Genomic DNA, 22,250 nt, shown 5'->3' with positions numbered 1-22,250 from the left:
AGATAAGCCCTAGAGAACCAATATATGCAGTCCCAGCCCTGAAGGGGCTAAGCGAGGACCAAATAGGAAGTTGCTACCTTAGTAGAACAATGCTTTCAGTCAGAGGCTTAGAAAGTAGCTGTGCTCCTTAGAGAAATAGCCGGTTCCAGGTGTGGAGCATGAAAATGGTGAGCTGAGCTTGGGATGTCCTGTTATACCAGAAAGCAGGTGAACTATCAAAGACTTAAGGGAGTCCCATCAAAAGACAGACAAGCCAGTGTAAAAGGGCAGTCCGTGGCCAAATTTGAAATAACTTGACCATCAAAAATCATAATTGACTATAATTGATTGAATGAATAATAAACGTAGAAGGAATGATAGAAGACTACATATAATAATTGGTTCTGGGAAGTCATCAGCGGATGCTAAAAGCATTGATTGAAAGGTTATGAAGAACAGGATATGTACATGACACCAAAGTATTAGCCTAATAATACAAATAATACCAATACTAACCACAATTCTAATCAATACTAATTACAATGAGGAAACATATATACTCTTACAGTGGTGAAATTGGATGGCTACCGTTGCAACCAAATAATCATCATTTAAAATGGGATAATTTTATAATACAGTTGACCCTTAAACAATGTGGAGTTAGGGTACCAACCCCCCGTGCAGTCAAAAATCCACATATAACTTCTGACTCTCCAAAAACCTAACTAGTAGCCTACACTCTTGACCAGAAGCCTTACCGATAACATAAGCAGTCAATTAACACATATTCTGTATATGTGTTATATGCTGAAATAATTGTATTAAGATAAGCTACAGAAAATAAAATGTTAAGAAATCATAATAAGGAGAAGATACATTTACAGTACTTGCTATAGTTATTGAAACAAGTCTGCATATAAGTAGTCCCATGCAATTCAAACCCAGGTTGTTCAAGAATGAGTGTATTTTCTTTCTGTGTAATACAGTAGGAAGAATTCTTGCCCGCCTACCACCACCAAAATGATTAACTCCTGTGTAATCAAGCCTCTAAACTTCCAATCTATAGGGAATACAAGGGAGAAGAACAGGTTAAATGACCCTATGAGAAACAGACAAATTCAGAATGTAGACATTCAACAAGAAAACTGGCCCAGATACTCAAAAAAGTTAATGTCATGGGGAAAAAAAGATGGTTCCATCCTAAGTGAAAAGGGATCAGAGGGACATAAAGACCAAATACAAAATGTGAGCATTTATTGGATCCTGATTGAAAAGAACAACAATGTAGACATTTTGGGGAAATCAGAACACGGACAGAATATTACTTAATGGGATAGAATTAATGTTTTTTCATAGGTATAATGGTATTGTAATTATGTAAAGGAATATCTTTATTCTTAGAAGAAGCGTGAAGGGGTGAAGTGTCATGTCTGCAACTAATTTTTAAGGGTTTCAGAAAAAGAAAGTGCGTGTTCATGTGTACACATGAGGGAGGCAGTAAAAATATGGGAAAATGTTAGCTACTATTGAATCCGGATGTAAAGTCTGAAGGTATTCATTGTACTCTTCTTTCAACTGTTTCAAATTTCTCAAAATAGAAAGTTGAGAAAGGAACAAACAACTTTGGTCACAACTACAGGATCAAATTCTGTTTTATCCCAGGACTATCGACAGAGAGAGATACACTGTGATTGAATTTGTCTGTTTTACTATTGCTATTTCAGTCCTCCCTGGAAAAGTTGTACTGAACTTGTGATACCCTGAAGGAGAGTTGCTACCTCTGGTTTTTGCTCCACATACACCACATATTTATACTGTATATGTCATATATGCCATTTGTATTCCAAAAACAATGGAGACAATTTAAAGGATAAGTGTAGGTGCAATGAAACTACAAACATGCTTAGTAATAAGTAGAGGGCGTAATTTTATCAGAAAACCTAAGTTAAGAAAAATTTCCAGAACTTAGCTCAGCTTCTTGGCCACCAAGGCAAAGAAGGAAAAATGATGGTTTCTGAAGCTCCTATTGATAGAGGCATGTAAGTGCCTCCTTCTACTGCTTCTCATCCAAGTCTGCCTGAATCTTTAATCTAGTGGGAGTTCTCTGTGCTTCATGGAGTTTAATATCTGTGCCCTTCCCCAGATTAGGAATGTTTTCAGCTATAATTCGGTCACATTAACCTTCTGACCCTTTTTGTCTCTTCATCTTCTGGGACTCCTATGATACAAATGGTATTCCTCTTTAATAAGTTGCCGACTTCTCTAAGTCATGTATCGTGATCTTTTGCCTTTGTTTCCCTCTTTTTTTTTCTGCTTCATTATTTTCCATAGTTTTATCTTCTGTATCGCTGATTCACTGCTCTGCTTCCTCCATTCTTGCTGTTTCAGCATCCATTCGAGATTGCATCTTGGTTGCAGCATTTTTAATTTTGGCCTGACTAGACTTTAGTTCTTTTATCCCCGCAGAAAGGGGTTCTCTGGTGTCTTCTGTGCTTTTTTCAACCTCAGCTACTATTATTACTATTTAAACATGGTTTTAAATTCTAGTTCAGACATCTTACGTATATCTGTGCTGATTAAATCCCTGACCGTCATTTCTTCTTGTTCTTTCTTTAGGTGTGAATTCCTCTGTCTTGTCATTTTGGAGGAAGAAAAAAATTAGTAACATAAACATTTTTTAATTTAAAACAAAACAAAAAAAAGTCAAATAAAGGAAGCTAGATCCTAGGTGTATTTCAGTTTGCTTGTTGAGGGAAGTGTGCCATGACTGACGGAGTCCTTTGTCTCTGACTACAGTTTCATGTCTTCTGCCAGAATCCTTTGTCTCCTCCCAGAGTGACAAGATAATAAACTGCCTGCCTGATGAAGTGAAGCCAGGTTAATGATTCAGGCTCTGTCCTGACTTATTTTCTTTCTCTTCCACTTGTGCCCTTCCCAGAGACCTTCCATGATACAGGGCAAGATGGTGCAACAGCCATCAATTTTACCCTGTTCTGCCTCTCCAGTCATCCAGCACTGTTCTCTAGATGCTAGAGCAATGGAGTGGGCCTCAGTTCATGTTCAGGCCATCAGAAAGGTAATATCCTCCAACTGGTGTGACCTCCTGTCACTAGAGAGCGAGAGGCTAACATGTCATCCTGAAATCCTGGGGTTACACCACATCAGCTCCTGTCCTGACTGCTAAGGGACTAACTCCTTGTTCCACATCAGCTTTTCTTTCCACACCATTTGGCTTAATTTTCCATTTAAGTTTCCAATTAATAAAAATAATCATCTGCCTTAGGTTGAGCTCCTCCAAAATATATGCTGAGACAGGATTTGAGTTTACATAATTCTGGGAGGCATTAAGAGAGGAAAAAGATGGGAAAGTAGGGGGCCACAAGGGAAAATTAACTGACAGGTTACCGCCTTGGGCCACTGGCATTCAATCCCATTTGAAAACTTGGAGACAGTGTGGAACAGCCTCTGGGCTGTTCCTTACCAGAGGGTGCAGAATCTGAGGTATTTATCCTCAGATTGACTTCTTGGCACTCCCAACTTGCCGCACTTGAGTGGAGAGAAAATCCTCAGGCAAAAAGAGTAGCAGGTGGATGTATTCAGCGTGTTCTGGAACAATGATCACAGAGGGGATATGGCTGACAGCTGATATTTCAGTGATATTACTGACAGAGTTTTCTACACCAGCCTAACCACCCACCTTTAAACAAAGAGGGTTTATTACTTTTAACTAAAAAGATGCATCTGAGCAGATTCAGCTTCTGGTGATTTTAGCCGACTGTCACTGTTTTCATCTTGCACCAGCTTCTTCTTACCATGTAATCGCTGGGTTCGCATTCCTTTTTCTAGAACACATCCAAGAATAGGAATGCAGCCTCTATGCTCTGTGCTGAGCTGGCATACAGATCTATATATGTTTTATAAGTTTTTGCAAGCTTTAAAGATTGACATTGATTTGTAAGCATGACATACAATTTTCTCTCCAATCTCAGCAAGCTGGGAAAGGCTGGGGAAGACTGCTATCAGCTGGACTGCAGGTAGCAGAAAGGCCTAGGATCAGTTACTGCCATTTGCAACATAGATATCACAATGCCCATGACAGAACAGAATTTGGGAAACTGTTGTTTTTTGTTTTTTGTTTTTCAAATTTTTAGTTAAATTCAAGTTAGTTAACATATAGTGTAATATTGGTTTCAGGAGAAGAATCTAGTGATTCATCACTCACATACAACACCCAGTGTTCATCCCAACAATTGCCCTCTTTAATGCCCATGACCCATTTAGCCCATCCCCCACCCACCTTCCTCCATTAACCCTCAGTTTGTTCTCTACAGTTAAGAGTCTCTTGTGGTTTGCTTCCCTCTCTCTTTTTTTCCCCTTCCCATGTGTTCATCTGTTTTGTTTCTTAAATTGCACATATCTGAAAAAGGGTTAGTATGCAAAATCTATAAAGAACTTATTAAACTCAATATCCAAAAAACAAATAATCCAGTTAAGAAATGGGCAGAAGACATGAATAGACATTTTTCCAAAGAAGGGAACTCTGATCTTTTTAAAACTCACTCGGAGACAACTTCAAACTTACAGAAAAGTTGCAAAAATAAAAATAGCATACTGAGTACGCAGGTTCACCTGTCACTAACACATTGTCCCTTTTGCTTTATTTAGCATGTGCTTAGTCATTGAATCCATCTGGCCATAGTTATGTATATGTTCATACATGCTGACAGATACATAACTTTGTTCTAATCATATGCGAGTAAGTTGCAAACATCATGCCCTTTAGCCCTAAATACAGGAGTGTGTGGAATACGAAGAATAAAATATTCTCTTACATAACCACAATATAACTAACAATTTTAGGAATTTTAACATTGATTCCATCCTTTTATTCTCTTCTTAGTATCCTAATTTTGTCAATTGACCTAATAACATCCTTCATAGCATTTTTTCCTCTCGACACTATAAGCAGGTATTGCATTTTGTTGATATGTCTCTTCAGTTTCCTTAAATCTGAAATATTTCTACATACATTATTTTGCCTCTTATAACATTGATATTTTAAAGTGATGCAATCTTCCCCCTTTTTAAATAAAACATTACTCTTCTGAGATCCAGCTGATGTTTCCTTGTGCTCAAACTCAGGTAATGCTTTTCTGGCTAAAATATTACATATCCACCATGTCCTTCTCAGGGCATGACAAAAAGAGGCAAGTCAAGTCCATTACCCCTCACTGACAGTGAAGTTTTTATTTACCTGCTCAAGATATTGTCTAATTTCTCCAATGTATAATTCCTATTTTTCCCTTGCAACTAATGAGCAATGTGTGAGGAGATGCTTTAAAACCACACATTTAAATTTTTTCACTTAACAGTATCTCCCAGAAATCACTCCATATCAGGTAATAGAGATCATCCTTGCTCATTTTTACTGGCTAGTGTTCCATTGTGTTTATGTATCATAGGAACTCTGTTCTTTATTCTTTGCTAAGGCAACTCCCCAACATCTCTTTGGACCAAAAGCTAGGGCCATCTGCCTGATTTTAACAACAGATTGTAAACTGGGTTCCAGTCAAGATCAAGTAAGTGCCTTTCACCCTGTTTCTCCCACTGAATGCAAGCAATATCCCTGGGTAGAATGCATGGAGCAGCTACCTGAGAACTCTTGAAACTAAATGGTCATGAGCAAATTGGGGAAGAGAACCAGAACTTGCAATACTACCAAATCAGTAAGTTCCTCATTTGTTTCCCTTGGTACCCACTGGCCAAGACTCAAAAGCAATCTGAAACCTGGAACCTTGCACCAAGTGTGGAGAGAAAGAGCTCTAAGAGAAGCCCTTTATTTCTGTTTCAAGGAACAAGAAAGAGGACCCCATGGGTTAGAGGAAGTGGGGGGGGGTTTCTTCTTCATTTTCCCTTCTCTCCCACCCCAGCCTTCAGGCAATACCAGGTAGTGCCTGGCAGCTGCAGGGTCTGGGCTGGCATCCTTCTCTCCTGACCAGGGAACTTTGGTCCCAAGTATGTGAGGAAAGACCCCAATGCTTTTCTCTCTCAATCTACCGGTCACTTAGACCTGGAGGCAAACACATTCGAGGAACGTGTGCTGCAGAGCCAGGAATCTAAAGCCCCAGCTTTATAGCCAGAAGGCCAGAAAGGAGAACAAGGGAATCCCTAGGGGCAGAAAAGTGTCAAGAAGATTGCAGATAGGAGTGAGCTCAAGAAAATGATCCCATAGCTTTGGGATTTTGGCTCAGAGGAAGGGAAGGTGCAACTATCTTTCATCAACCCAAATCTGGGTTCATCTGATACCAGCCACCTCCACCACACCACCTAAGTTCAACACCAACAAGATCAAAGTCATATACCTGAGGTGCATGGGTGAGGCAGTCAGTGCCACATCTTCCCTGCCCCAGAAGATCAACCCAATGCATCTGTCTCCATAAAAGTTTGGTGATGACATTGCCAAGGCAACCAGTGGTTGAAAGGGTCTGAGGATCACAGTGAAACTGACAGGCCCAGATTGAAGTGGGAACTTCCACGTCTGCCCCGATTACCAAAGCCCTCAAGGAACCAGCAAGAGACAGAAAAAAGCAGAAAAACATTAAGCACAATGGAAATATCACTTTTGATGAGATTGTCAACATTGCTCAACAGATACAGCACCAAGCTTTAGCCAGAGAACTCTCTGGAACCATTAAAGATATCCTGGGGACTGCCCAGTGTGCGCGCTACAGTGTTGATGTCATCAATAGTGGTGCGGTGGAATGCCCAGCTAGTTAAGAAAAAAAAAAGGTCCCGTGAAGTTGGTTATGAACTCCTGAGCTCATGCCCAAGGTGCACATGGATGATTTAGCCATATATTTTGGTATACCAAAGTCTTTGAAAACTGATCTGAATAGTAAACCACTGCTCAGTCACTGCACAGCCACTGCATGGGCACACAGATGGAGAGAGCCCAGTAACATTGCAAGGGCTTTGAGAACTGAGCTAACACCAGGAGCATAGCCTGCAAAAGATAGATGGGAACATACCTCACTGGGTTAGTTTTCTGCCTAAAAAAAAAAATCAATATTTTTCCACAGGATTTAAACAACACCCAGAATCATACAATATTCACAATGCCTACATGTAATTCAAAATTACTTGACATACCAAAAACCAAGAAAATATCAATGTCTCACAAGGGAGGAGACAAGAGAAGATACCAACTCTGAGATGGCATGGATTTTGTCTTTTGGGGTTTTTTTGAAATATTTTTTTAAGTTTATTTATTTATTGAGAGAGAGAAAGAGTGAGCAAGCCAGCGAGGGGCAGAGAAAGAGGGAGAGAGAGAATCCCAAGAAGACTCCATGCTGTCAGCACAGAGCCCAATGTGGGGTTTGATCCCACAAACTGTGAGATGATGACCTGAGCCATATCCAAGGTCATACACTTAACCAACTGAGCCACCCAGGCACCCCAAGATTTTGAAATAACTAGACAGATGCTTTAAAGCAATTATATTAATGGGGCTCCAAGAAGGAAGAGTGACTACTTTTGAAAGTTATGTAAAGATAGGAAGTCTCAGTAGAGAAGTAAAAATTATTTTTTAAAAAAGAACCAAATGGAAATTTTGGAACTGGAAAATGAAATAGCAAATAGATTACTCAATGGTCTTAATATCACAATGGAAATGACAGGGAAAAATGAGAAGTGAGTACATTTGAAGGTAATAAATAAAACTTACCCAATCGGAGTAACAAAGAGAAAAAATTGAAAAAGAAAAGTGAACAGAGCCCTGGGGACCTATGAGACAATATTAAAAGATCTAATACTCATATCATGATCCCAGAAAGAAAGGAGAAAAATATGGGTGAAGAAAACATATTTAAAAGAATAATGGCTGAAAACTTGCCAAAATTGGCCAACTAAATACACTTACAGATTCAAGAAACTCAGCAAACTAAAAACAAGATAAACACAAGAAAACTCACACCCAGACACATCATAACCAAACTTCCAAAACCTAAAGATAGAGGAAAAGATCTTGAAGAAACCAGAGAAGAACAAAAGATAACATATGAGGGGAAAGCATTAGAATGGGTGTGAATTTCTCAAACCAGGCCAGAAGGAAGCAGAACAAAATTTTTAATCTCTGAAAAAAAAAAAAAAAGGAATCACCTGGAATTGTATATTCAGTAAAAATATCCTTCAGGAATAAGGGCAAAATTAAGGTAAGACATTCTCTGATGGAGAGGAACTAAGGGTTTCTTGCCAACAGACCTCTAAAAAAGAAAGTTGAAGCAAATTCCTCAGATCAAAGGCAAATGATGTAGAGAAAGTTGGAACCTCAGGAATCAAGGAAGAGCAACAGAAATGGTAAATACGTGGATATTCGTATAATCGACTGCTTTTCTCCTCTTCAGTTCTTTAGAATATGTTTGACAGTTGGCAGAAAAAATTTTTACATTGTCTGACAGCGTTTTCTTTTTTTTTAAGTTTTTATTTTAATTCCAGTTAGTTAACATAGTGTTATATTACTTTCAGGTGTACAACACAGTGATTCAACAATTCTGTACATCACTCGGTGCTCATCACAAGTGCACTTCTGAATCCCTGTCACCCATTTAACCCATCCCCCCACCCACCTCCCCTCTGGTACCCATCAGCTTGTTCTCTCTATATATAGACATATAGGAACAAAACAAATGAGCAAAGGGGAAATACATATTATATATATTATATATGTAAATTCTTAAATATATATTTAAATATATATTTATATATAAATTTTAAATTTATTAAATACAGAGAGAGATTTCTTAAATTCCACATATGAATGAAATTATATGGTATTTGTCTTTCTCTGATTGACTTATTTTGCTTAGCATAGTACCCTCTAGCTTCATCCATGTCATTGCAAATGGCAAGACTTCATTGTTTTTTATGGATGAATAATATTTCTTTGTGTACAAAGAAATATTATATATATAATAATATCCATTCATCAATTAATGGACATTTGGGCTGCTTCCATGTCTTGGCTATTGTAAATAGTGCTACTATAAACATAAGGGTGCATGTTTCCCTTTGAATTAATGTTGTTGTATTTTGGGGGTAAATACCCAGTAGTGTGGGTGCTGGGTGATAAGGCAGTTCTATTTTTTATTTATTGTTTTAATATTTATTTATTTTCGAGACAGATACAGAGACAGAGAAAGAGCACAAGTAGGGGAGGGGTAGAGAGAGGGAGACAAAGAATCCGAAGCAGGCTCCAGGCTCTGAGCTGTCAGCACAGAGCCTGATGTGGGGCTTGAACTCACAAACCGCAAGATCATGACCTGAGCTGAAGTTGGACACCCAACCAACTGAGCCACCCAGGCGCCCCCAAGGTAGTTCAATTTTTGACGTTTTGAGGAACCACCATACTGTTTTCCACAGCAGCTGCACCACTCTGCATTCCCACTAGCAGTGCATGAGTGTTCCTTTTTCTCCACATCCTAGACAATACCTATTGGTTCTTGTGTTTTTGATTTTAGACTTTCTGACAGGTGTGAGGTAATAGATATCTCATTGTAGTTTTGACTTGCATTCACTGATAAGCGATGATGAGCATTTTCCCATGCTCCTGTTGGCTATCTAGGTATCTTCTTTGGAGAAATGTCTGTCCATGTCTTCTGCCCGTTTTTCAGTTGGATTATTTGGTTTTTGGGTGTTGAGTTTTATAAGTTCTTTATATATTTTGGATACTAACCCTTTATTGGATATGCCATTTGCAAATATCTTCTCCCATTCCAAGGGTTGCCTTTTAGTTTTGTTGATTGTTTCCTTCACTGTACAGAAGCTTCTTATTTTGATGTAGTCCTAATAGTTTATTTTTGCTTTTGTTTCTCTTGCCTCTGGAGACTTCTTTCTTCTAGAAAGAAGTTGCTACAACCAATGGTAGTGTTTTCAGTGTATGTTAATGTTATACAGAGAGGACTATCTCCCCAAGGGTAGGAAGAGGAACTACATGGTTCCTATGTTCCACTTGAAATGATAATATACTAATCTGTTAAAAGTTAAGTATATGTATTGTAATCCTTAGAACAACTGCTCAAAAAACTATTTTAAAAAGGTGTGTAAAAACTCAAGATAAATTAAAATGGATATTAAAAATGTTCAAAGAATACAAAAAGAAGGAAAGAGAAAATCAAGGTACAAAAATAAAAGGAATCATAAAATAGTGACCTAAATCTAAACATATCAATACTTACATTAAATATAATGGTCTTTATCAGGTAATTTCATCTCATAGACCTTCCACCTGTGCTTAAGGAAAGTGTAATCTCATTTAAAAAAATAAAAAAGATGTCTTCCTCTTGGGAAAATAAAACTCAAAATATTTTCTTGAAAGAATCATTTCCTATTTTAACTCCTCCATGTAACTTTAAGCATAAAATGAATTCTATATTTCTTATACATAAACCCAGAATACTTAGTAGGAGTTCATTTACAAACCATTACATAGAATGTCAATTATCACTTGATCAAAAGGAGTTTTACATATCCATTTCTACAACTTGGTGGAAAATATAAAATCTTTGATTAACTAATTGAATTTATAGACAGAGAAAGAACGTGACCATGCAACATGATTTTATAATTACACTGATATCTCTAGAGGGCTATAGAGAACCATTGCTTCCCCGTCCACCTCCTTTGCAGACAGACAACTACGTATACTCAGCCATTCATTTGGGGTTTTTTTCCCCATTTGAATGGACTCTTGGTTTCTTCCACTAGCTGAAGCCATCAGCTGCTGGTTATGCCTACTTGTGACATTTATGACCCTCCTCTTCCTGATTGAGTCAGGAGCAGTTAAGTGGCTCCTTCCACTGATATGTGGCCCCTTCACCACTAGGGTCCCCTCAGCGGAGGACAAACCAATTTAGCCTGGGGTCCATTACTCATTTCATGATTTATTATTTATTCACATTCCCCTTCATTCAAAATGAAATAGAACTTGAGATGGCTTATAGAGATGCATACAACGCAATAAGATAGAAATTAAAGTAAATCAGGTAATTGAATGAAAGGAAAATGAAAATAGAAAAAGAAAATCAAGCAAGATGAGGTGATGTCAGTACATAAAGGTGCCCGAAGTTCTTTTGCCCTGGCTATGTCTGGACTGCCAATTTATCTCTGATCTCACTAGAGGCCAGAGCAGAAAGGAAAGCACTCCCTGTCAGAGATGTGCAGTACCCTCAAGGGAAGAACAAGCCACTGCTTAGAACGTACACATCTTTTAAACATGGGAGAAACTTCTCCCCATAGCCTCATATAGAGTAGTGGGAAATGCCCCCAGCAATGCTCCCATAATGAATAAAATGGCAAGTTAGCATCGCACTGAAGAGTAAGTCAAAAGAAAACAACTCTACAAAGGTCTAAAATATTCTAAGTTTTTGGCTTTCTGGTAGTCTGATTGAATTCAAGGATGAAATTTAAATTTTTTTTAATGTTTATTTATTTTTGAGACAGAGAGAGAGCATGAATGGGGGAGGGTCAGAGAGAGAGGGAGACACAGAATCTGAAGCAGGCTCCAGGCTCTGAGCTGTCAGCACAGAGTCCAACGCGGGGCTCGAACTCACGGACCGTGAGATCATGACCTGAGCCGAAGTCAGAGGTTTAACCGACTGAGCCACCCAGGTGCCCCTCAAGGATGAAATTTAGACTGAAGTGTGCTTCTCAGATTTTTCCACTGAGGTACCACCAACGACAGACAGCACCCCCCTAAAATACATAGGGGTGCAATCCAAGACAGTCTACCACATAGATGGAATTTCTTTGACAGCTCATTATTTATCTCAGAACTTCTATTTACTTCATGTAAAATAATGTTTCAGACCACTTACTCTTGGAAGTGTCAGGATGCAGGGAGAGTTTCTTGACTCCTTTAATAATTAAGTGTGTTTATTTTTGGAATATTAGCTGAATTGAAAAAAGCTGACATTGAGTTCAACCTCCAGTTTCTTTCTCCTTGTTAGTGTGATAATGTTTCCAGAACCCAAACTCTCATAAATAGGTAAGTACAAATGCCAACCCCTGATTCCTTGCTTTATGAGCTCTGTTAGCAGAAATTTAGGACAGCATCCAGGATGGCCCCACCAGAACGTGTGGCCCTGCCCAGGTGATTCTGGGACGGGGGAGGGGAGGGGCAGCGTGGCAGGGGTCTGTGCTCTTCCTGAGAGTTCAAGCCCCCCACAAGCATGCCTGTTTTCTAGAACACTAGTTCAGAGCTTTCATACTCAAGAGAGCTTACTGGCTGTCTTCTTCACTTCCTTGCCACTGATGCAATAATTTTCATTCCATATAAATAAAGTAAGAGATTTCGAGAAAAGCTGGTAATAGGCATACATGGTTTTTTAAAAAATGTCTCCCCAATAAACACTGCAATGAGCAGAAGGAAGCAAAATTAGTGAAGAAAACTGTCTACTTGGAAATTGTAAAAGGCCCCAGCCTGCATTAAGTTGCAGAAGGACGCCAGAAGCCTTCACCCAGCTGCAACAAAGCAAAACAAAAAAACAGTAAGCCAGATGTGGCAACGGTAAAAGACACATTCCAAGACAATGGTAGTAAGATGGAGAAGGCCGTTTCATCTCAATAGGAGTAACAAGCAAGAAGATGGAACATTGTACTGGACGCCTGTCATGTTTTAGGGGCTGACAGCATTTCCAGCAGCAGTGCCCACAGCCACAGCAGCCAGCCGTGTGAAGGAGCAGTGGTAGTGCTCTCCCCTGACAGGGCCTCCCGCCAAGCCTCCAGCTCTCCTCAATCTGTTGACCTACCTTCCTTGCAATAAATCCCCATTTTTGGAAAGCCAGCCCAATTTGGTTTCTGCTGTGGCTACCAAGAACCTGAACTGACACAAAGGGCATGACCCTTTTGTGTTTAACAACTTTGAAATATACATACCAGAAATGTATACAAATCATAAGACAAATGGATAAATCCGCAAAATCTGCATGGACTTTAAGATACCTTTCTCATAAATGGACAGATCAAATAGGCATTGAAAAAAAGAAATCAAAGCAAAAAGAGATTTAGAGCTTTGTGTTAATTTAAGCTAAGTACAATTAAATAAGAATTCAAAATCAGTTCCTCAGTCCCACTAGCAATATTTCAAATTATTCAATACCACATGTGTCTAAAGGTTGCTGTGTTGGACATCATGGATTATAAAACATTTCCTTCATCACAGTAAGTTCTACTGGACAGAATTAGTATAAAGAAAATGTCACACACACACACACACACACACACACACACAGGAATATTATTCAACCATGAAAAAGAAGGAAATCCTGCCATTCGCCACAACAAGGATGAACTGGGAAGACAACGTGCTAAATGGAATAATCTGGACACACACAAAAAACCAAATACTATACCATCTCACTTATATGTGGAATCTAAAATAGTGATGTTCACAGATGTGGAGTGTGGAATGGTGGTTGCCAGGGACTTGGGGTGGGGAGACTGATGATGTTGGTCAAAGGCTTTCAGTTATAAGATGAGTAAGTTCTGAGAATCTAACGTACAGCATGGTGACTACAATTAGCAATACTGTATTGTATACTTGAAATGTGCTTTAGTGTTCTCACTACACACATGCACACACACACAAAGGTAACTGTGTGGTGACGGATGTGTTAATTCACTTGATTGTGGTATTCATCTCACAATGTATACCTTAAACATATATAATTTTTGTCAATTAGCCTCAGTAAAGCTGGAAAAAAATATTCACCTTTATACCTAATTTTGTATTTGTAATTTTGTGATATTTTCCTTAAAGAGGACCACCAAATTTATATAAGCTTTAGGTCCCACTCATTGTCCTCATCAATATACTGTGGAAAATACAGTGATACCACAATGTCCCCCTTCATTCAATAGAGCTTAGTAGTTATGAGCACAGGTTTTGAGAACTGCGTATCTGGCTGCATATTCCGGGTCTGCCACTTCTAACTGCATGCCTGTAGCCACAGCATTTAATTGCTGTAAGTTTTTCCAAATCTGTAAAACTGGAATAACAAGAGTACTGGATCACAGGCTTATTTATGAGGATGATATAACACAGTGTCTCAAATGCAGCCAGCACATAGTGAGCACAGTAGACAGTACACATACAATAAATATCAGTTTTTACTATTTTCTGGTGTTTGGGGAGTGAAGAGTCTTTCAGGAATTGCAGGTGAAAAAAAGACATTTTCAGGGAAATGAAAGCTGAAGGGTTTGCAGTAGACCTCCTCTAAAGTATATACTTTATCACAGTATATACTTTATCATACATTATCATAGATGAAGTCTAAGATGCAAAAAATAATGAAGAGCAATGAAAGTGTAAATATGTGGGTTAATTCTAAATGAGCATTTACTGTATAAAACAATAATGATAATGTCTTGCACAGTTAAAAGATATGTAGAATTTAAATGCACACCAACAGTTGCTAATGAATTGGGAGGGCAGTAAATATAATTAAACTATTCTAAAGCCCTCCAAGAAGAGGGTCAAGCATTGATTATCTTTAGGTCTTGATAAGTTGAGTATGCATGTTTTACTTTCTAGGATAAACACCAAAAAAAAAAAAAAAAAAAAAGAAGAAGAAGAAAGAAAGAAACAGGGTTTATAACTTCTGAATCAGTAGAGGGAAGGAAATGGAATAATAAAAAATACTCAGCCAATCTAAAAGATGGCGTTAAAAGAGAAAAGAAAGAATAAGTGAGACAAGGACAATCCACAAATGAGGTGGTAGATTTAAACCAAAATAGATCAGTAATTACATTAACTATAAATGGATTAAATTCTCCAGTTAAAAGACAAAAATCATTAGAATGGTTCTTGAAATCTGACTTTTTAGTATTTATCATATCAGTCAAAAGACTGCTGATGGAACTTATTCTAGAGTAAGAAGATCACTCATAACAATAAATTTATAAATGGTAAAATTTATATGTACTTAATAACAGACTCAAAATGTGTATACTAAAAATTGACAGAACTAAAAGGAGAAACAGACAAATCCATAATCTTAGCGGAATATTTTAACAAAACTCTCTCGGTACCTGGAAGAACAAGCCCACAAAAATCAGTAAATACATGGAAGTGTTAGCTAACATGACCCAATGAGTGTATATGGGACATTGCACCAACAACTACAAAATATACATCCTTTACAGGCACATATGGACCATTTTCAAAAATTGATAATATGCCAGGATTGGGCACTTTTGTATATATTATCTCCTCTGATCATCATAAAATTATGAAATAGTCATCCAGACCAGGAATCTTCCATCTGCCCCTCCAGACTCACCCTGCCCCATTCTCTGTCATGCTCTATGTCCTGCGAAGCCGACGTATACTGGGTGCATTCACAGACACCTTTCTCCTCTGGCTTCTGGTTGGGTTCAGCCAATGGGAGGCAAGAGCAGAGATTGTTGGGTGAAAGGAGGGTAGAGTCAGGGCATTTCCTGTCCCTGCCTCCTCCCTATGGGGTTGCTGAGGATGACTGCTCCATCTTCTCCACCTATGTCTGCTGCAGCCAGGCTGCACTCTCCAGACAGCTGCCCTCCCCAAGTCCAGTCCCTATTCCTCCCCTTGCTGCCTCTCAGGTCTAGGGGTGGTAATAGCCCTTGATGTTCTTATCCCTGGAGGATTGTGCCATCCCTTGTGGGTCTTCTTGAACCCTGCCCACACCTTTCCAACAGTCCCTTCACTAAATTCTCTTCAAATCATCCAGATAGGGTGAGCCATCTGTTTCCTGCAAGGACCCTGGCTTAGTATTAGCATCCCTGTCTGCCTTTATGGAAACATAAACTCAGGGAGGTCAGCAACTCATACAAGGTCACAAGCTGTATCTCCCCTACAGGTGTAGAAATAGGACAATTTCATCTGTAGCTCCCAACATTAATAAATTAGCAAATGTAGACAGTAGTATACCCTGTTAGTATGTCAAATAATTTCTGAATGTGAGTTGTAACATGGCCTTTGTTAGTTTCTCAAATGTCAGGGGCATTGTGCCTTCCATTTAAAGTATGTTTATTCAGTTGTTTTTTCATTTTGGTACTTGATGCCTTTTAGAGGAAGTTGTTAAATAGAGTGAAAATGGCCTCTGAATTTACTACCCCCATGATATTTTTTTCTTCCTACCTTGCTATTTTTCAGATCGACATGAAGTTATCTCCAAAGAAATACTGGAGCTAGACCCATGGGAAAACCAGTGGAATGTTGTAGCCATTGATGTCCTCATGCATGACAGTTACGATGTCTGCCTGGTGGCCAGGATGAACCCCCGAGACCTCATCCCCCCACCTTCAGATTTGGTGGAAGAAGGCAATGAGCACTGAAGTCAGTGTTTGCTGTAGGACCTCCTGCTACATCTGCACAGGAGGCATTAGGAATGGAGAGAGCCACAGGCCCCAGCCAGTCACCCTGGACATGTGTGTTGCAGGCATAGCGGTCCATGTGCATAGCAGCGTGTGCTTGGTGCTGTGATAGGGAGTGAGCAGAGTCTGTGCTCAGGGACCTCCAGTTGGCTAGGATGGACAAGACATTACAAGGCCAAGTGTGGCGACAGCACAGGAAGAACACAGGGTGAGTGCCATAGGAATCGGGTGATGGAGGGACCTCATGCTGCTGGGACTCAAGGACTGCACTGTCAAGGAGCAGGCCTTTCACCAGGGCCTCGGAGGATGAGGAAGAAGCAGTCCCATGGGTGCAGCTGATGGGGACATCACAGAAACAGCTGAGCAAAGGCCCAGAGCTGGGTCAGGTTGCCGGGGCCATAGGCTCTGCTACTAAGGCTGGAAAAGAAGGTTGCAGATAAGTGACCAACACCTGGAAAAGCAAGGACTGTGGACCTGTTGTCTGAGCAGGGGAATTATCTCAACATCCTGTGATGTTAAAGGAAGACTTCTCTCTCTGCTCTGTTCTGGTTTCAGTCTTACAAAGGCTTTCTATTCTCGTGTATGATACTCTTCTACTGCAACGACATTGCCCAAAACGGGGCTAGCGGTGGACCACAAGTTGCCAACAGCTCAGGCACTCAAGCCCAACCACAGTGAGCAGAGAGGAACTCCACCCTGGGCCAGGGCAGTGCCAGGGACAGAGATGGGGAGCCCTGCTACCCTGGCCCACTCAGGTTGGCACAGTGCCCTGGACGAGACTTATCCAAGCTGCCCTTGGCCGGCTCTCAAGTGCATATGACCTTCTGGACACTGGCCCTGGCTGCATGCAACTGGCCTAGGCCACCCATAGTCCAGGCCCTGGAGTGAAGGAGAGAGGAAGCATATCCTTTTGGCTACCTGCCGCCTGCCCTCTTACCCAGCCTTTGCAATATCTTCCCCAAGACTGGAAGGTAGGGATGGAGCTGCCTGCTTCAGCCCCCGGTTGAGCATCATCAGAAAACAGGCACTCCCAAAATATGCTTTAGGGCTGACATGTAAATAACATGTGGGAAATCCATCTATTTTCCTGGCCATCCATACTCTTGGAAGCACAATGGATTCAAAGAATGCATTTTGGTAGCTTCTCCTGAGTTTCCCAGTGCACGGGACTCTTGCTTACACAGGAGTGGTCAGCAAATTCCCTAGAATTTTCCCAGAAGGAGACAATGCTAGATCGAGATGGCTCTTCTCTGGTGCAGAGCTGTGTGGCCGTGATGCCCATCAGCCCATGTTGCCAGATTCCAGCGAGAGGCTACACCAGGCAGAAGAGCCAGGTCCATGGAAACTGGAGCCAGTTGGAAACCTGCTTCTGCCACCACCCAGGGGGTCCACTTAGACCAGCGCAGGTTGTCCCCAAGTAGGCCAGGCTCTGGGAGGGCAGGGGCCGTGTCTGTCACTTTGCACTTTGCAACTGTGCTACTCGAAGCCCGCGGTGAGCAAAGTGTGCTTGTAGGCAGTGAGGCGCAAACACATTCTCTGTGTTTATACAGAGGGTTCTAAGAACACTACTCACGTGAGTTCAAATGAGCTGATCCTTCTCCACAATCTGTGGATTATTTTTCTTGCTGCAAAGGCAGAGCAGTTCTGGGAGTGGGCAGTGCTGGCCATGGAAGCCATGGTTGCAGAGAGCCCCCCACAGATCTGTTTCCCCAACTTCCTCTTAGCAGAACCACGGTGCCTGCTGCACACACACACTAGAAGCTGCCACATTTCCGTGTGTCAAGGAGGCCTGTTCGGCACATCGTGATCCATCTTCTAGAGGCACTGGGTTCAAGATCTCGGCCCTGGTGCCAGCGTTGCTACTTAGCCAGCCGTGTGATCTTGGCCAAAAATAACCTTTTCTAAAGCCTCATTTTCCCCACATGAAGGATGGGAAGAAAAATCATTTCTAGGGTTGGTGTGAGGACCGAGTGAGAAAGTGCTGAGCACAGTCCCTGCTCAATACTAAGACAATAAACATCCTTCACCTGCCGTTATTTCTAGTAGCATCGTCATTGTAGTCTGCATCTCCCAAAGCATGGTGCCCACAACAACCAGTACTTGAGTGGACTCGTGAGATTATAGGGGAGCCGTGCATGTGGTGTGAGGGGGTTCTTAGCTCCCCAGAGCCAGCCACTCAGGCCCTCCAGGTGGTGTGCAGGTAAACAAGCAAGCCTTCGCTTTAGTGTCTATTTTAAGCCCGAGGTGCTTTTTGTCTGACTTTCATATTTGTAATTAAAAACAAGATGTCTCTGCCCTCCTGCTGGCAGATATTGTCAGAGATTCGGCTTTGAATTCCTCCCGCTCCTTTCCTCATCTCAGCTGAAGGCTGTCCCAGTATCTCAGTGGAGGACTCTCAGAAAACATCGACTCTGTGTGAGGCAGGACTTCCGGACACTGAGCAGCACACCATAGTAGGGAAATGATCCGGAGGCTGAGGCTGGCAAGAGATGGCAGCCATCAGCTCAGCCCCGTCTGGTCTGCATCCGCCAAGAAAGCACCACTGTTCTCACTGATCGACTTTATGATGAGCAAATGCTTTCAGTTTGAACTTACAAAATAAAAATGTACGATAATGAACCATCACTTTTATTGTTTTTCATATTGCAATTCCATGTAGATTTCTCTTGAAGAAGGGACTCCTGTGCCCAGCAAGTACTGAGCATCCCGGGGAGGGCAGGGAGGGACGTCCCGCCAGAAGATCACGGGGAGCAAGCAAGGCCCAGAGGCCAGGACGTGTGAGGTGGGAAGGGGGGCAGGAGGTGACCCTGCTTCCAGGACGGTTGAAACAGAGGAGGATGTCAGGAAAAAGAGATGAGGCCAATCATGAAAGGCCTTGGATGCCACACCAAGGAGTCGGTCGCTGCCTTGGCACCTCGGTTTCAGGCAGGGAAGTCCTTCAGGAACAACCCTCTAGGGTGCAGTGTGGATGGGCAGGGTGAGAGCAGACACGGGCAGGAGTCCCTGTCACTGAAGCTGAACTAACCTGGTAACCGCGAGGTTAGGACAGCAAGTCCATTGCACAGAAACAGAGGGTGTGTGTGGTTTGCTAGCAGATTCAGAGAGCAGAGAGATGCTGGGAGCTTTACCACAGGAGAATGGCCAGTCACCCAAAACCAAAACCCAGAAAATGTTTTCAGGGGTCCTGCCCCCTCTACCAGTGACCCTTAAAGACAGCCACCAACCAGATGGCTTCAGCCGTTCACACAGGGCCCAGCCGGCAGTCATCAAGAGAGAAAAGAGGGGGGGCTCCTGGGTGGCTCAGTCGGTTAAGCGGCCGACTTCGGCTCAGGTCATGATCTCGTGGTCCGTGAGTTCGAGCCCCGCGTCGGGCTCTGTGCTGACAGCTCAGAGCCTGGAGCCTGTTTCAGATTCTGTGTCTCCCTCTCTCTGACCCTCCCCTGTTCATGCTCTGTCTCTCCCTGTCTCAAAAATAAATAAAACGTTAAAAAAAAAAGAGAGAGAGAAAAGAGGGTTTGGGGTGTAGTTGACTCACCCCACTTCTTTGCCAGCCCTAGCGGCCCCAGCTGGCCCCATCCTTGCTTGCAACAACAAGGAGGCTGTCCCAGCTCATCAGGAAGTCCTGCATGAAGCGGTTACAGAAGCCACTGCTTGTACCATAGCTAGCTTAACAGGCCATGTGGAATAGTCTCAGCCAAAGGGATCTAGAGGGACATCTCTAGAGGGACTTTTGGAAGGGTTTTCTCTGCCAAGTCTTTTCAAGTCTGTGTGCCACTGGGGCTGCAGCCACTGCCCTGCAGTGACAAGGAGACAAACAGAGACAGCTGCAGTTGACCCATAGATGGGGACCACCTGGGGGCGTGGAAAGACCCAGGTCCTGGATAACACGCTGAAGCCACGGAATGAACCAGCCATGGGATTTTTTGCTACATGCCACTTGTTTCGATAAATGTTCCCTAAGTTCAGACTTCCCTGAGTTACTTGCAGCCCAAGATTTCCCAACACTCCAACCCTCCCCCACCAAAGCCACTTGCTCCTGGGGTGACATTTGCTAGCCCCGCCCAAGGGGAGGACTCAAACAGTCCAGTTGCTGGGATATCTGAGAGTGTCTTCATTTCCTCTGTGAGGGGAGTTCTGCATGCCTGGCCAATGGTTTCCGAGCTATCTCTCCAGTATTTTCCTCCAAAACTCCAGTGTTTTTGTTTCCTACTAATCCCACCCGCCACCTGTTTTTGTGAATAAAATGTTCTGGGGGCACAGCCACACTCACCATGTACGTTTTGTCTTTCCGGCTGCAGCAGCAGACCCAAGGAGCTGCGATGGAGACCTCCGGCCCGTGAAGCCCAGAATATTTACCATCTGGTCCTTCACAGAAAAGGTTTGCCAACTTCCAGTGCCTTCCATCAGATTCCCTTGACAAGAAATACTGAGCTAAGGAAATACATCCATTATAAAGGAAAATAGATGCCTAGTCTTTTGTTTTCACATATATACCATGGTTCTCTTCCATTCTGCTTTTACTCAGCAATATGGCTAAAAGAGAGGGTTTCACTTTCTTTTTTATGGGCCATATTGCACCTTATCACAGGTGTGACCTAATTTCTCTAACAGATCACCCAGGGATGGGGATTTCACAGTTGTTCCCTCCAGCTGTTACTTGAAGGGGTAGGGATCTGACCTGCTCTATTGCTGTGAGCTGTGGCACCCAATTCCAGACTGGCGGTTGTTTGGAAAGTGGGCTTTGCACGGCACTTAGGTTCTCTGTAGAGGCCGGGAGCCTGGGAGACAGATGCAGGGGCGTGCCCGGCTGTGCTGCATGTGGTCTCAAGCCACTCAGTGGCATCTGGGCTTATGGAGAGACATGACAGGTAGCAGCCAAGTTAGGAAGCAGAGTGGATTCATGCAAAGGCTGGTCTGAGCCGCACTGAAGGGCTCACGAGGAGGGCACCCAGTCAGCACCGAGAGGGGCACCTGATGTGTGAGCATGGTCACAGCCCACGTGGGAGGCCAGGCACCTCCCTCAGCATTGAAAGACCCAGCAGTGGGTCATCTCCAAGGGCCAGTGCAGCACAGGAAAAATGAGGTCAGAAAGAGCAACCGAAGCTTCTGGTGCCACACCAAACCCGGGGCTCTTCACCCCCAAGGGCACTTCCTTTGAGTCAGAGGCATGGTCTAAGGCCCAGCAGTGGCAATGATCACCGGTTTCTCTGCCTTCGCAATGCTGTGGGTCTCCAGAACCATATTCTAAGGGGAGCAAGCCGACTCTGTGTCTGTAGCATCTGAGGGGCGGGCCCTGGGAGGACGGACCAGGGAGAGGGCAGGATCAGGACATCCCATGGCACAGATCTGACAGCTCCGGCCCAGATGGAGCCACTCTCCCCCTTTCTCCACTTGGCACATTGGAGGGCTCAGCCCTGAGCTAGCGGGAGGCCCCTTGCCACCAAGGAGCTACTCAGAGGGGAGCCTCGCGAGGAGGATCAGAACTCACCCGCAGTGGGGAACCTGGTCTTTCTCACTTTTCTTGAGCCAGGGCTGAGCTGGGCAGAGATCCGTGATGCAGGGCCCTGCCCTCCACAAGTTCACGTTCTAGAGGAGAGATGAATGCATATGCAACAAAGGACATCTTATGAGGGGTTGGAGTCTACACATTTTGCACTCACTCTGCCCAAGTGGTTTCCAATCATTATGTGCACAACTTTCAGCCGGAAAAAAAGTCACTGGCTGGCTCAGTGGGTAGAGCATGTGACTCTTGATCTCAGGGTTGTGAGTTCTAGCCCCACATTGGGCATAGAGATTAGTTAAAATACCAGCACACATACTCTCTAATCGCCACCGAGCCCTACCAAAAAAAGTTTTCTGTCTCA

At 42.5% G+C, this 22,250-nt stretch overlaps 1 protein-coding gene across 1 annotated transcript in view; it reads left to right on the top strand.

Moving 5' to 3' along the window:
• KBTBD12 (kelch repeat and BTB domain containing 12) overlaps positions 1-19,002 on the top strand; it is a 63,641-nt gene extending 44,639 nt beyond the window's left edge. The window contains exon 4 of the mRNA XM_042962267.1: positions 16,166-19,002. Within this exon, the coding sequence (XP_042818201.1) occupies positions 16,166-16,347 (182 nt within the window). The 3' untranslated portion in view covers positions 16,348-19,002. The remainder of the gene's footprint in view (positions 1-16,165) is intronic.
• Positions 19,003-22,250: the final 3,248 nt, after the last annotated feature.

The sequence above is a fragment of the Panthera tigris genome, chromosome A2, assembly GCF_018350195.1.
Source record: "Panthera tigris isolate Pti1 chromosome A2, P.tigris_Pti1_mat1.1, whole genome shotgun sequence".
Taxonomy (NCBI): Eukaryota; Metazoa; Chordata; class Mammalia; order Carnivora; family Felidae; genus Panthera; species Panthera tigris.
The sequence above is the reverse complement of the archived record's forward strand: the minus strand, read 5'-3'. Positions and strand labels throughout refer to the sequence as shown.